The sequence below is a fragment of the Bacillus rossius genome, chromosome 2 (genome assembly GCF_032445375.1).
Source record: "Bacillus rossius redtenbacheri isolate Brsri chromosome 2, Brsri_v3, whole genome shotgun sequence".
Taxonomy (NCBI): Eukaryota; Metazoa; Arthropoda; class Insecta; order Phasmatodea; family Bacillidae; genus Bacillus; species Bacillus rossius.
In genome coordinates this window covers 76,065,168-76,079,784 of record NC_086331.1, presented here as the reverse complement: position 1 = coordinate 76,079,784, position 14,617 = coordinate 76,065,168, and the positions used below count along the sequence as shown (strand labels likewise).

At 34.8% G+C, this 14,617-nt stretch overlaps 1 protein-coding gene across 1 annotated transcript in view; it reads right to left on the bottom strand.

Annotated features, from left to right (window-relative positions):
• Nucleotides 1-14,617, bottom strand: part of LOC134529381 (tyrosine-protein phosphatase non-receptor type 12-like) — a 98,319-nt gene that overhangs the window by 65,972 nt on the left and 17,730 nt on the right. Inside the window, exon 2 of the mRNA XM_063363380.1 lies at nt 9,714-9,822. Within this exon, the coding sequence (XP_063219450.1) occupies nt 9,714-9,822 (109 nt within the window). The remainder of the gene's footprint in view (nt 1-9,713; nt 9,823-14,617) is intronic.

Below are 14,617 nucleotides of genomic sequence, written 5' to 3'. Positions count from 1 at the left end.
GCAATAACGATCTTCTTGTCCGCATGTGGACATGTAAAAACATGTACTGTTCTCCGAATGGAAACATCGTTCTTGATGATGTTCCATGCTTGCTTATTTCCCTTACCGAAGAAAGCACTGGTTGTATCTGATTTGGTCATAGCATGACAAAACAAAATATAGTTTTTCATTTTACCAATGTCCTGCTGAATAGCTGAATAGCTGATATACTGTAAATCTTTCCTGTTGTCTTGCTTGAGGGTGGATGGAAAATTTCAATGTGTGCATCTTCTTCTGACCTCGCAGTCAACATCGCAGGATGTCTGTATCAGTAGCTATTACTTTTACACAACAGCTTGTTAAATACTGAAGAGCAATAGCTTCTATAGTGATATCAGCATCTCCTGAGCACTGAATGGCGTGATGACCTGAAGCTCGAAAATAAGTTACTAATAATTTTATGAGCCCATTTTTGTTATGGCCATTCCTCAGGAAGTCCATTTGCGTCGATGTAACAACATTGTTAGCAGCTATTGAAATATCGGTGGAAGACCTCTCTGCAGAACGCCGCCTTCGCTCTTCCTCTTTAGTGGCCAACTTGTCATAACCAAGAACACTACAGTTGCTGTCACAGAAAAATGTTTTTGGACGAATGTAACATAAGCCTCACATATTTGACCAAATGTAGCAGGTCTTGGCCACACAAGCACATGCAAGAGGTATCCTCCATCGATAACTACTTTGCAGTCTACACTAATGCTCTCATTGGTTACCTCACACGATTTTAAGATCTTTGCAAGCGATGATTTTGCTGTTTGCCTCATTGGTATTTCGTCAAATAGAGCTGGTGGTTTTCGAGCCAACTCATATTTGAAATATTTCGTGAAGTCACTCTCATTCTTCATTACACAAATGATACGCATGAAAAGTTGCTGCGGGTTCACTGGGATTACATCTTCTCTCACTTTCAAAGCCCTTGACATAGTGGCGATGGGTTTTACCTTGTAGATACATCACTGAAGTTACCTCCTACCATGTGGTTGATGGCTTTTGTTCCGATGACAGTAGCCTGGTCACAATTAATGTTCTCATCTGCAAATGGACTGAAGAGCCTCTGATGTCTGGAAAGGTGGATGAGCACTGAACCAGTCTATAAATTTTTTAACATCTCTGTCATATATAAAGTAATAAAAACGAATTATTAAGGACTAAGGGCCCTTAATTTTAAAATTTTTGACCAAATTTTGATATATTAGAATGAATATTTTTCACGCAACAGTCGTGATATGCATATTTCGGCACTTACGCCCTTATTGCCTTAAAAAAAATATGAAGCCGGCATCTGAGAGATGGGGACTTTTTAGGATCAATTTTTAACACCCAAAGGAACGTCCGTGTCAAATTTAAAACCTACATGTTTTTTTTTAATGGTAAAATGCTATAGTCAATATTAACTTAAATTGCTAAAAACCCATTGTTGTGCAGTAGTACCTTGTAATCCTTAACATGTCACAATTATTATCGCATACACATGTTTGACCCACCAATTTAAAGCTAATAAAATAACGGAAAACTTTTATAAAGGTATATTTTTGCCTATCAGTGGTGGATTTGATGTAACTGGTGATTGTATAGAGCAGTGATACATTTTACTTCCATTAGTTGAGTATAAATTAGGTTATAAGATAATTTTTGCTGTGTATAAAGTAATAAAAACGAATGATTAAGGACTAAGGACCCTTAACTTTAAAATTTTGACCAAATTTTGATATATTAGAATGAATATTTTTCGCGCAACAGTCGTGATATGCATATTTCGGCACTTACGCCCTTATTGCCTTAAAAAAGTATGAAGCCGGCATCTGAGAGATGGGGACTTTTTAGGATCAATTTTTAACACCCAAAGGAATGTTTGTGCCAAATTTCAAAACTACATTATTTTTTTTTTAGGTTTGCTCGATTTTCCCCCTAAAATGCCTGGGCTATTACTGATCGACAACACGTGGTCAGAGAGTAACACAGTTTTCCAAGAACATATTTATTTCCAGTTGGTTACTAGATGCCCTCGTACACTTACCAAGTTTAACTGCTAAAAACACCCTGTGGCACATACCGGTAAATATTTACTTGGGCGGTATTTCCGAGAAAAAATGTTAAAAATCCGAAAATACCTTTATTTTATGCTCTTCAACTTCCTCTTTTCATTAAAAGTGGTGGAGGTAAGAAATTCCAAATACTTTAGGAGATATCGAATTTTTAAATTTCATCATATGTAGTTGAGCGGTATTTGCGAAAATAAATGTTAAAAATCCGAAAATACCTTTATCATATGCTCTTCAACTTCCTCTTTTCATTAAAAGCGGCGCAGATAAGAAATTCCAAATACTTTAGGAGATATCGAATTTTTTAATTTTGCAATACAAGACCTGTGGAACCATTCGAGCGGCGCCATTTTTGTTATTTTGCCGTGTGTTCGTGAATACGTGAATGCGTAATTAATAAAATGGTTGATTAGGTCAGGTCAGTTACATTATTAATACTTTCAAACTAAGCCGACATTAAAAATTATTTTGTGAATTAATTTTAATGGCTGTTTAGTTTTAAAATATTTATAATGTAACTGACCTGACCAAACAAACCCGGACAGAGGGTGAACAGTAAACTAAAATGGTCGATTAGGTCAGGTCAGTTACATTATAAATACTTTCAAACTAAGGTGATATTAAAAATAATGTGAATTAATTTTAATTATTCTTTAGTTTTAAATTATTTATAATGTAACTGACCTTACATAAACAAACCCGTAACAAAGAATGTACAGTAACAACTCACGTAAATTTTTTTGTTACTTATTACTTGCGCAACAATATCAAAATAACAAATAAGACTTTAAAATTAGAAACGTTAAAAACTCACCTAAGTTGGAGGCGGATATTTAAACACCGTTTTAAACAATAATTGAACTAAATAATCACGTATTAGTTCATTTGAATTCTGGCCTATCACGAACAATCACGTGACATCATTATCCAATAAAAAAATAGATACTCGTACGTAAACAAGAAACAATGGTGCACGCACGCCACAGGAATGCGCTGGTTTTGTGCTGAAATTTAAAAATTCGATATCTCCTAAAGTATTTGGAATTTCTAATCTCCGCCGCTTTTAATGAAAAGAGGAATTTGAAGAGCATATAATAAAGGTATTTTCGGATTTTTAACATTTTTTTTCCGCAAATACAGCTCAACTACATATGAAGAAATTTAAAAATTCGATATCTCCTAAAGTATTTGGAATTTCTAATCTCCGCCGATTTTATTGAAAAAAGGAAGTTGAAGAGCATAAAATAAAGGTATTTTCGTATTTTTAACATTTTTTTTTGGAAATACAGCCCAAGTAAATATTTACCCACATACCGGTATAAGTGACAAGCAGTCCACCCGTATGGCTACATGAGAGACTGTTGTAGGTTGGTTTAAAGTTCCGTGAAGGAAAAAACAATAATTAATTAAACAGTCTGCTGACCAAGGGAAGCCCTGCTGCAGACATGTAGAAAGCGATTTGGAATAGTTAAGATGAGAAAACAGAAGTAATTATCAGTGATGCAATAGGATGGTCTCCAGGGTGTAGAAACATCTTACCTCTGCCGGTAATAGAGAGAGACTGACCAGAAGAGCGAGCTCTCCGAGGTATCATGCCACCTCCACGCCGAACAAGTGAAACCATTATATTTGTTTTAAATCGTGCCACAGGTTGTTTGAAAGGAAAACATAAAACCCTTGTACAAAAAATAGGTATGTCTCTCCACACCCTACTTACTTAAATAAAAACCATAAACTAAATTTCAATATTCAATTGTCCTGGCTTTGGCCACTCTCTGGTCTGCTTCGGGAGCATTCGACAACCTCTTTGTTCAAGTTATATGGATTACTAAAAATATATAAAAATCAGATGTTCTGTCAGTTTGCTGAAAACATATACTCTGGGGCCAAAAGAAAATAAATTTACGATACGTTTTATTATGGAATCCCGGGGACATTATACTGAGGTTACTGCGCCCTCTTGTGGTGGTTTGTGGAGCATTGTTCAGAAACTTGCGCACAACTCATGCACTTGTAAGGCAGCGGTGCGTTGCTGGGAAGGAAAGGTTGAAGGTGGGTGGGGGAAAAGGAATTTTAGTTGTAGCAGGCTCATGGGGCAAAGCCCCATTTGACATCATATGCTTACAATTCTGTATGATAATGTACAGTTCAAGATTCTTTTAACAATGGGTAAGTGGCTTTAACTTAATTTTCTATAACTTTACAAGTGCTGTATTATGTTTGTAGGTAAACAATGGGAAAGACATGTGCTCAACGGATGCGGGAATGCAAAGAGAGGCAGAAGATACTTTCAGGAAAAGAAGAAGGAAAAAATTAATGAGTGTAGAACTAATAAAAATATAGGTATATTTTAACTAAGAAAATATGAATGAGAAAGGAAAAAAAAGATGCAAGAAAGAAAATAATCAACAAAACTCCACATATCACACATTTCTTTCTCCAAGCGCTCTAGGTAAAGCAACTAAGAGTGAAAAAGGCATTACCTCATTCGCCAAGGAAAAGTGTTGAGGTTCTTGGAAAACTTGTTAAAGACATTGTCACCAAACAAATTGAGTAAATTTTTTGATGTAGCAGGGCTTAGCAATAATAAAAAAGTGATAGTTCAAAGGAAACGAACAAACAATGCCTTTACAGATGAAACTTTGAGAACAGTAAAATAAATTTTTTTAAGAGATGATATAAGCTGGCAATGTACAGAGAGACTTTGTGATTAACTGCAAATGGCAAATTGCAGTGTCAGAAACCTTTGTTGCTTGTGAAGTTAAGTGAAGCATTCAGTATTATCAAGAAAGAATCCAGTGATGTTTCATTCGGGTATTCCAAATTCAAATCATTATGCCCTGAACAAGTAGTTACTATGTATCTTACAGATCATGCATGATGTATGTGTATGTAGTTGTCATGGAAATTATGAACTACATTTAGGCTCATTGAGGAAGTACCTTCAAAACTTCCCTAATTCTGTAAGCAAAGTGCTTTCACAAACATTATGTGACATAAATATTTGTTGTTTAAACAGAGAATGCAATCACTGTGGAACCTCAAATTTAGACATTTATTTTAATGACACTGAGTTCAATGGAAATATTTCCTATTATAAGTGGGGAACAGAAAATGGCAGAGTTGTAAAGCAATAAATCATACAGACATTGAAGCAGTGAAATTTGAGCATTACAAAAAGTTACAATATCTTTCCTGGAACAGTTATAATGATGAAAGACAACATACTGAACACTGATTTTTTTAAAGAAACATTCCCAGAAAACAAAATACAGTTGAGCTCCGATTTTACATCGCAGCATTTTATGTTTTCCTGTTATTCACACCAGTTTATTTCAGGCCCGTTTTAACCTCATTTAATGCAATGTGCCTATAATCAGCTTCCCGCAATTTATGCTGTTTGTATATGCTATACTTACATAAATTTGTTATTCCAATTTTTGTCATGGACATCTTACCTATGAAGATATCACTATCGTGTGAAGTACCAAATCAAAAATGCTGTAGGGAACACTAGCGCTGTAGCTTGTGAATTTTTTGGATTTGCTTTTTCATTAAAAACGGTACTGACAGGCTGCCAACACTGGCCTAGTAAAGGCAGACTTTGAGAAAATGTTAGCACGCGAAGCTGGCACTACAGTTTATAGAAATTCCTACTGTTAATTACTAACTTATACATTCAGGATTACGTACTGTATACATTTCAGGTATTAAATATTTGTCAACATCTGTTAAGAATAACGTGGCCAGTAACAAATAATATCGTGGATAAGAGAAAAATTTTTAAATTTTTTTTTACTGTAACTGACTGTGTTTTTATCTGTATGTATTTTAACAAGATGGCAACATTAAAAAATGGAAAAGATTTTCGATTGTTGAATAACTCAACTTTTTAAAGTGTGCGGACGAGCACAAAGGTACTCATGTTTCACTCACTGAGAGGTTAAGCGTGCAGATTTCAACTCTGAACACAATTGTGAAAAATCGTGATATAATTGAAGAAAATGCATCTCAGTATGGTGGTTTTTCTAAGAAGAGAAAATACATTCGTGCATCAAAATATGAAGAACTTGAAGTACTTTTAAAGGAATGATTTGTGGATGCAAGCGCCTTGAATATACCCATAAACTGTGTTTTGTGGCGAGAAAAGGTGCAATTTATAGCTACATGGAGGAATGAATGAATTTTGTGCATCCAGTCGCTGGATTGACAGTTTCAAACAACGACATAACCTTGTATACAAAGCAGTATGTGGAGAAAGTAGAAGTGTAGACTCTAGGACAGTAGAAGTGTGGAAACAAGAGCAGTTGCACAAATACATACAAGGATATGACCCGAAGGACATTTTTAATGCAGATGAAACAGACCTGTTTATTCTCTTCTCCCAGACAAAACACTGTGTTTAAAAGGGGAGCAATCATGGTGGTAAACTTAGTAAACAAAGGCTCACAGTTTTGCTAGTGAGCAATTCAGATGGCAGTGAGAAACTTCAACTATTGGTGAAGGGAAGGCACAGAATCAAAGGTGTTTTAAAAACATAAAAACTTTGCCAACAAAATATTTGGCAAATCAAAAGGCCTGGATGATGTCAAAAATCCTTAACAGCATCTGCGTGCTCTTGATACAACAGTGGGTGTTAAAAGTAGAAAAATTTTTGTTGTTTCTTGACCGGTGCCCAGCTCACCCTCAGGATTTAAATTTAAGGAATGTAAAGCTTGTTTTTTTCCCTGCCAACTGCACCAGTGAGCTTCAGCCTTTGGACTTAGGTATCATACATGCCTTTGGTTGAAGTACAGGAAAAGGATTGTCCAAAAATTTTTGTATCTTTTGGATGCTGGCAAAAATCCACAAGTAAAAAAATCAATGTTCTGGATGCAGTGCATGAAATCGCCTAAGCATGGAAACAAGTTACATCATCAACAATTTCAAATTGTTTCAGAAAGGCAGGTTTTTCAAGTTCAGGAACAGTGTGTACAAATGAGGACAGTGAACCAGGTGACAGCATAGTGGAAGAAGACTGGAAGAAAATTCAGTCAGAAAGTTTGTTCAGCGATTTTGTCACCATTGACAGTCATGTGCAAATTACAGAAGAACAATCTCTTGATGATATTGTCAGTTCGAACATGAAGGAAAAGCAAACTGATGGAGATGATGGTGATGGTTATGAAGATGAAGAAATCCCTATGCCTCACAAGCATGAAGCTCTAGAAGCAGTTTCTGTTTTGAGGGATTACTTTCATGGGTTCAACTATCCAGACAGTTTGTCTGACCAGTTGAATCATATAGATAAAAAAATAAAGGAACTGAGCAGCCAGCAATTAAAGCAAACCAAAATTGCAGATTTTTTCATGCAGTCAATTGTAAGTTGCTTTATGTACTTAAACTTATTTGCTATTAATGAAATTAATTTTACCTCTTTTTCACAACCTGTATTGTAGTAATTGAAAAATGGTAATTTAACATAGTATGTAGTAGTGACTTAACCTAGTATGTATATATGAGTATATAGACTGAATATGGTTTTTTAACTTTTTTGAGAAAACTTGCTGTATTATTTTTTTTTTTGAAAAATATAACTTTTGCTTTAGTACACTTTCCTTATGTTTTGTGAAATTTTTGGTAATATTTGTAACCTGTAAATTTCATGTTGTTATGAATTGCTAATTTAAGTTTGAATGTATGTTCATAGACTGTATGCTTACTTATACATTCTACAGAATGTAAATATGGGACTTAAATGTATAATTCTTTTTAGATATGCTTCAAACACTCATAATGAATAATTATGTGTATTTCAGAGTACGATATGTTTAGGTCATATAGTATCACAGTTCTCTGAGCAAAAAACAGATTTTTCATAATTTCCATTATTTTACACTTTCCAGCATTTTACAACATTTTCAGACACCCTCTTCAATAGTGTAAAAAAGGGGTTCTACTGTAATTATTTTCGAAGACTTTGAAGAAAATTATCAGTCTGAAATCATGCAGGCCCAGAGTTCACCCAGTGTTACAATTTTCACTGCAGTAGTATACTATAAATATGAAGGTCAATTACAACATATTTGCTATGCAATAATATTAGATTAATTGAACCATAATAAAGACAGTGTGTATGCATTCAATGAAACAATTTTCAATGATTTGAAGACAAGGCTCCTGTTTCATTTTGATTCTTTTCACTACTTTTCTGATCGTGCAGATAGCCAATTCAAAAGCAGATATAAAGTATGTGATCTTCTTTTCCATGAAGAAGACTTTGTCTTTCCAGCTGACCACAGTTACTTTGAAACATCGGAAAAGTGCTTCATGGTGTTGGCGGAGAAGTAAAGAGAGTGATATTAGATCTGAGCTTCAAAAAAAAAAATGTAGTAAATGGAGCTCAAGATTTTACAAATCCTCCTGCCAAATTAGTAAAATCTATTATTATATTGTATGTTCCTGAAACTAAAATACCAGATATTGCATGCAAGCTACGGCATCGTTGGCAAAGTTTTCTCCCAGTGCTTGGACTCCGTAAATATCACTATGTAGTGCCAGCTGAAAATGGCAACAATACTTTGCTGTTAATAAATCCAGTGTTTTCTGGATGGTAAAGTAATGGTGTATGTTGTGAAATTATTTAAAATGTTAACACTATACTACCAGGAAACAATGAAAACTCTCCAGAGACATAGTCACAACAAAGTATTAATTTGGAAGTTGAAAGCTCTAAACTATGTCATGGAAAAGCTGTGCTACATGCAAAGTAATTTCTGAGAAGGACACTGTGTTTCGTTTGTGTTTATAATTCAAAAATTATTGTCTCCAAGTGATTTTCGAGTAATGGGGTTGAAGGCAATAGACAACATAGGAATATATTTTAAGGCTAATGAAAGTGATATGTTTACAGTTTCAAGAAGTGATGTGTTTACAGTTTCAAGAAGTGATGTGTTCATTTTACTCCCTGATCCACTAATGGAATGTCAAATTTGTAGTGATAGGGTTATTTACCAGTTTAAATCTATTGGTGTAAATGAAGCTGAATTTGCTTGTAACATGTGTTTGTTCATTTTGTTATGTAATATTAACAATTTAGTAAGACCTTGAATTTTTAATCAATAGTGGGACAAAAATTTTTTCAGCGACGTCCTTCCATGACCGTACCTGAAGTGTTTTCATAATTGAAATGTGTAAGTAATTAAAACTATAAAAATTTATTGTTGAATGTAAAATAGTGTACATACCTGAAATATTTAGTGTACACCCTTGTTAAGTTAGTGTTCTATTTAGAGGTAAAAAATTGCAATTTTACATTGAATAGATTACAGTATGTCTTTTTTCTGAGTCTCAGTGATGTTACATATTATTATTTTTATAAATTAATTCTACATATTTTAAAAAGCCAACCATTCCCGTCAAACCATTTTATCAAATTAAATGTTCTTGCAAAACATTTTCCTAACTAATATTTAGAATACTATATACTTATATGACTGAATTGTTAACATGCCGTCCTTCTGTGACAAAAAAAAAAATACTGTGGCCTGACCCATATGTATAAAAGGTAAAGAGACATAAAAACTCATATTTACATTCCATATACAACACACAAAACCACACTAATTTCATGTAAATGAAAATCATACTTACAGGGGAGAATATCTTTGTAACGATTTTTTTTCCTGTTAACTTCATTTTCTCCTACGGAACAGCTATATCCTTTGAGTGTCTTCAATTTTTCACTGAAGTTTTTAAGTTCCTAAAAAAACAAATGCATGTTAAGGCGGCTCACAATTTTAGCATTACAGTAAGTCCTCTATTTACGTCGTTTCGGATTAACGTCGCTAATGTTTGAGTACTCATGTTTCAATTTAAGTTGTCGCCGATTCACAATAACGTCGTTTACAATGACCGTAAATCTTTATTTTAACCAAAAAACCGTACATAATTCGTTTATAATTCTTTGTTACCTTCGGTAGTTAATTTATGCAATGTAGCGTAAGCTACACGTTCACCGCTTTATCTTATCATACATCATGAGGGACGCTTCCTGCTCTCCGCGCGGTGATGCAATACTACCAGCCCGCCCGCTTGGCCACCCACGTATCTCGCACGTAGAAGTGTTATTTATTTTTTTTTTTATTTATTTGGTTGCCTCCTGTTTTCTCCAGTACATACTAGAAGGCAGTTGTCAATATACAAAATACAAACAAAAAATTAAAACATATAGACAAACACAAATCTTAAATACAAAACATAACCACACTCCTGGATACTACAATCTTTGTCTTGGCAATATTATTTAGGTTGCTGATACATCCTAACCACCATACTTGCTGAAATACAAAAACCAACATATTAATATGCTTATACCCTAAGGCAGGGGTCGGCAACCTTTTGAGTCGGAAGAGCCAAAAATTACAATTTACAAAATTTCAAAGTTTTTAAAGAGCCACAAAATTTTTTCTTGCCAACAATAAATAGTACTTGCATAAATAAAGTTTTTTTGATAAAAAAAAAACTAACCTATTTATTCATAAGAAAAATTTAATTATATATAAGTAGTGTTTTTTCACAACAAATTAGATAATATATATGGTCTTATTAGATAATCACTTATTATATTAGTAAAAAATTAAAACAATTAAACACTTACTTACAGCACTAACTTGTACTTCAATAACAATTAATTGCGCAAACACGTTCAATAAGAGCATTGGCTTTGCATGGTTTTAGAAAGTTTGGATAAATTTGGCTTATGACTTGTTATAAGTTTTAAATACGACTCTAAACTTTCATTTGTTAGTTGGCTTCTTACTTTACTTTTAATTATATTCATGCAAGAGAACGCTTGCTCGCACGAATATGTCGATCCGAAGATAGTCAGCACTCCAAATGCCAACTTCTTCACCTCACTGTAGCAATCAGGAAGACTATTTCATGCGTCGAATATAAGTGCCTCAACTCACGGCATTTCTTTTAAAGCTGTCCACTTTTGTTGCGTTACGTACATACATTTCTGGACCTCCAACTCTTCCAACTTGATTTTCAACTCTGTAAATTTTCCACTCCACAAAGCTTTACTTTTTAAATCGATCAATTGCATTTCTAGAGATCCAGAATATATTCCAAATGACTCATTGTGGATTTCGTTACCATTTGTGTTGAGAGGATTTACTATTAATGCTAGAGTGATTTTGTTGGTTTTGAATTGTTGAAATCTGTCAGAAAATTCATCTTTAATTTTTTTATAACTGTGCTGAAGTATTTCGTGTCAACAGTTGCACTGGTTTTATCACGATATTTCTTTAGAAATTGAAAATGAAGTAATTTACCGCTCTGAATATCTTCTGCAAAAAAAAAATTAATTTTTCTTCGAAACTAACCAATTCTTATACCAAAACATAGGCTGGGTTTCCCTTTCCTTGCAGTTTTAGATTCAGCTCATTTAATTTCGCTGTGATATCCACCATAAAGTAAAATTTTTGCAACCATTTGCCGTCCTCTACTCTGAGAGAAAGGTTTGTTTGCCTCAACAAAATATGTGTTTGTATGTGGCGAAATAAATATATTTTGTTAATTCAAACAAATATTTTGTAGTAGGAAAGATTCTGTCGACCCAACAAAAAGATGTTGTCAACTCCAATGTATATTTGGTTAGATGTAACAAATAATTTTTTTTCTTACCGAGTTTGGTTAAGCTAACAAAATATTTTGTTCCACCAAGTATATATTTGTTTCGCCATATATAAAAAAAATATTTGTTTGATTCAAACAAACCTTATTCTCAGTGTAATTCAGGGTGATTAATAATGCCTTTTTCATTGAGGAATGTATTTATTTCATTCAAGCACAAAGCAAAACGTTTCAACACCTTACCTCTGGAAAGCCATCGCACTTTATTGTGAAGAAGGAGGTCGGAATACTGAGTCTTCATTTTGTTTAAGAATTCTTTAAACTGACGATGGTAGAGTGCTTTTGACAAGATTCTGTTAACAATCGATTACCAAATTCATGACCTTAACTATTTTGACCGGAAATGTTTGGGCACAAAGTGCTTCTTGGTGTATTATGCAGTGAAACGTAAGAATTTCGTGGTTTATTTTGCTCTGAAGAATCGTTGTTGTCCCTTTATTTTTCCCTGTCATACTTCTGGCTCCATCAGTTGCTATTGAAACGATTTTATTTAAATCGATCTTATTATATTCGAGGCATTTTTGCACGGCATTCGCTATATCTTCCCCTCTAGTTTGTCCCGAGACTGGTAGCAAACCTAGAAGTTCTTCTTTTGGACCTTGGGAAGACATATACCTATCGAAAAGGGCAATTTGTACCGTGTCTTTTATGTAGCAAGACTCATATATAGCAAGTGATAATGCAGAAGCCAGTCGAATGTCTTCCACCTGCAAATATGTTACATTTGAAAACATTTTTGCTATTCTGTCTTGTACTGTTTTAGCGGATAGTGGCAAATCTTTGCTTTTTTTTCAAGATTTCCGGTTTGTTTTTGAAATCACGAAACTTCTTCAGATGCACGTATGAAGCAATCTTTGATATACTCACCATCTGTGAATGGTTTGCCTTTTTGCGATTTCTAGTGATACCGCGAAGCTTGCCAGATTAACATTACTTGTAGATTACGTCCAGTTACTTAACATGGAACTTGATTGCTGTTTAATTTTTTGGAGCTCGTCGACAGCTTTCTTTCGTTCTTCACCGGCTGGGTATTTACTAGCAAACTGAGTATGTTTTGTAGTGAAGTGTCTCTCTAAATTTGATTTCTTATTGTGTGCGAGTTTTTCGTGGCAAATGAGACAGGTCAGAATGCCATCTGAGTTGCACATGAAAGCGAACGACTCCGTTCAATCCCGATTGAATTCTCGATGCTCTTCTTCAGTTCTTCTCTTTTTTTTTTTGTAGATGCCATGCTTGTGGCGAAGCTGTAATAAAGAATTTTTAAAATTATTATTTAGGTATCCAAAACATCATATGACAAGTTTTTCAATTATTTACTATTTTAATAAAAACACTTTCGCGGTAATATCAAAAAGTGTACTTTGTTTCTTTTTTGACCCTTCTTACTGACTTCAAAAAAGGAGTTAGGTAACTTATTTTAAAAAAATATGTATAATATGTATAAATATAATAGTTACTTCAGTTTTATTATAATTATTATATATGTACATACATACCTTTGAGAAGATAATTCGCTTCTAACTCATCTACTTGAAACAACAAACTATACGTCACAGCCAAAGCACTGGTGAAGACGCCAAACTGTCTTGCGTCGAAAGCTAATTCAAACCTACATAGAAACATCCGACGACGGCGTCATTCGAGAGCTTCCGACGGACCACAGAACAAGGAGGGAGATATAGAAGTGCGACTGATATGTTGGAAACTGAAAACATGTTTGCGCGTCAAGTGGCGCTATCTGTTGGGTGGGCCCGTAAGTACTAGTAAAACCAAAACCTTGGGGGATGGATAGCTTTAAATTGATAATTGATAAAAAGGATTTTTTTACCAAATATTTCTTTAGTTCTTGTTTAAACCTATTTAAATGGAAAATTTCCTTAATTTCAATTGGTAATTTATTAATTAGTTTGATACTACTGTAGTAGGGTCCTTGTGAAAATAGTTTTGTTCTGACGTCAGCCGGGGCTTCGCCCCACGAGCCTGACCATCCTCCGTTTCCTTTCCCACCACCTTTCCTACCCGGCATTTGTGTGGTAACGTACGTAGCCGTGTGCGATTCAAACTGCGCGCCACGAACTACCGCAAGAGGGCGCTTAGCTGCAGTGCGCCGCACCCCTAAATATATTAATTAACATTGTAACCTTTTTCTTTCCGCCCCAAAACAGTGTAACAATGTTTATGCATGTATGTGTTTTTAATTAATAACTCATGATTTTTTAGTATTTTATAAGTCCAAGCACGAACACGGACGCTCCCTAGCGGGCGACGGAGGAACTAGCAGGAAACTCAATTGAACCTTGTTTTATGTTATAAGCAATTATTACAGACGGTTTGGACATGGAAGTAATTTAATAATTATTGTAAAATTAGTTATGTATTTTCTAATAGTAACCCGGGGCACGCCACAGCTAAACTGTAACGGTAATTGTGTTCGGCGCGAAGGGCGCCATGTTGCCACCTGCAAACCATGAGCTCATCCCAGTCTCCTTCTACAGCCGGCCGAGAGCGGACGTCTCTGCCGACACCCCGAGGACATCACCGTTGATTCACTGAGTAGTAATTCTATAGCTTAATTTATTCAAATCACTTTCTTTTCATCCTCGGGGTCTCTCTCGGTCGGAGAGACTGTATAAGTATTAAATATTCACTCCTCGGAGTTTTTATATCACGAGTGTAATACGTAACGACTTGGGGCGGCCACGTGCGTGGTTCGCCTCCTCACCTAATCTGATTCGTGCCTCGGGCGTTTTCTCAGTTGTATCAGTGAAGGAGCGTGTAAGGACGTATATCGTGAGTAGAATAAACCAATTAACTGTGTTACGTGTTTTTGTGTTCGGGGGGCCACGTGGGATCCCAAC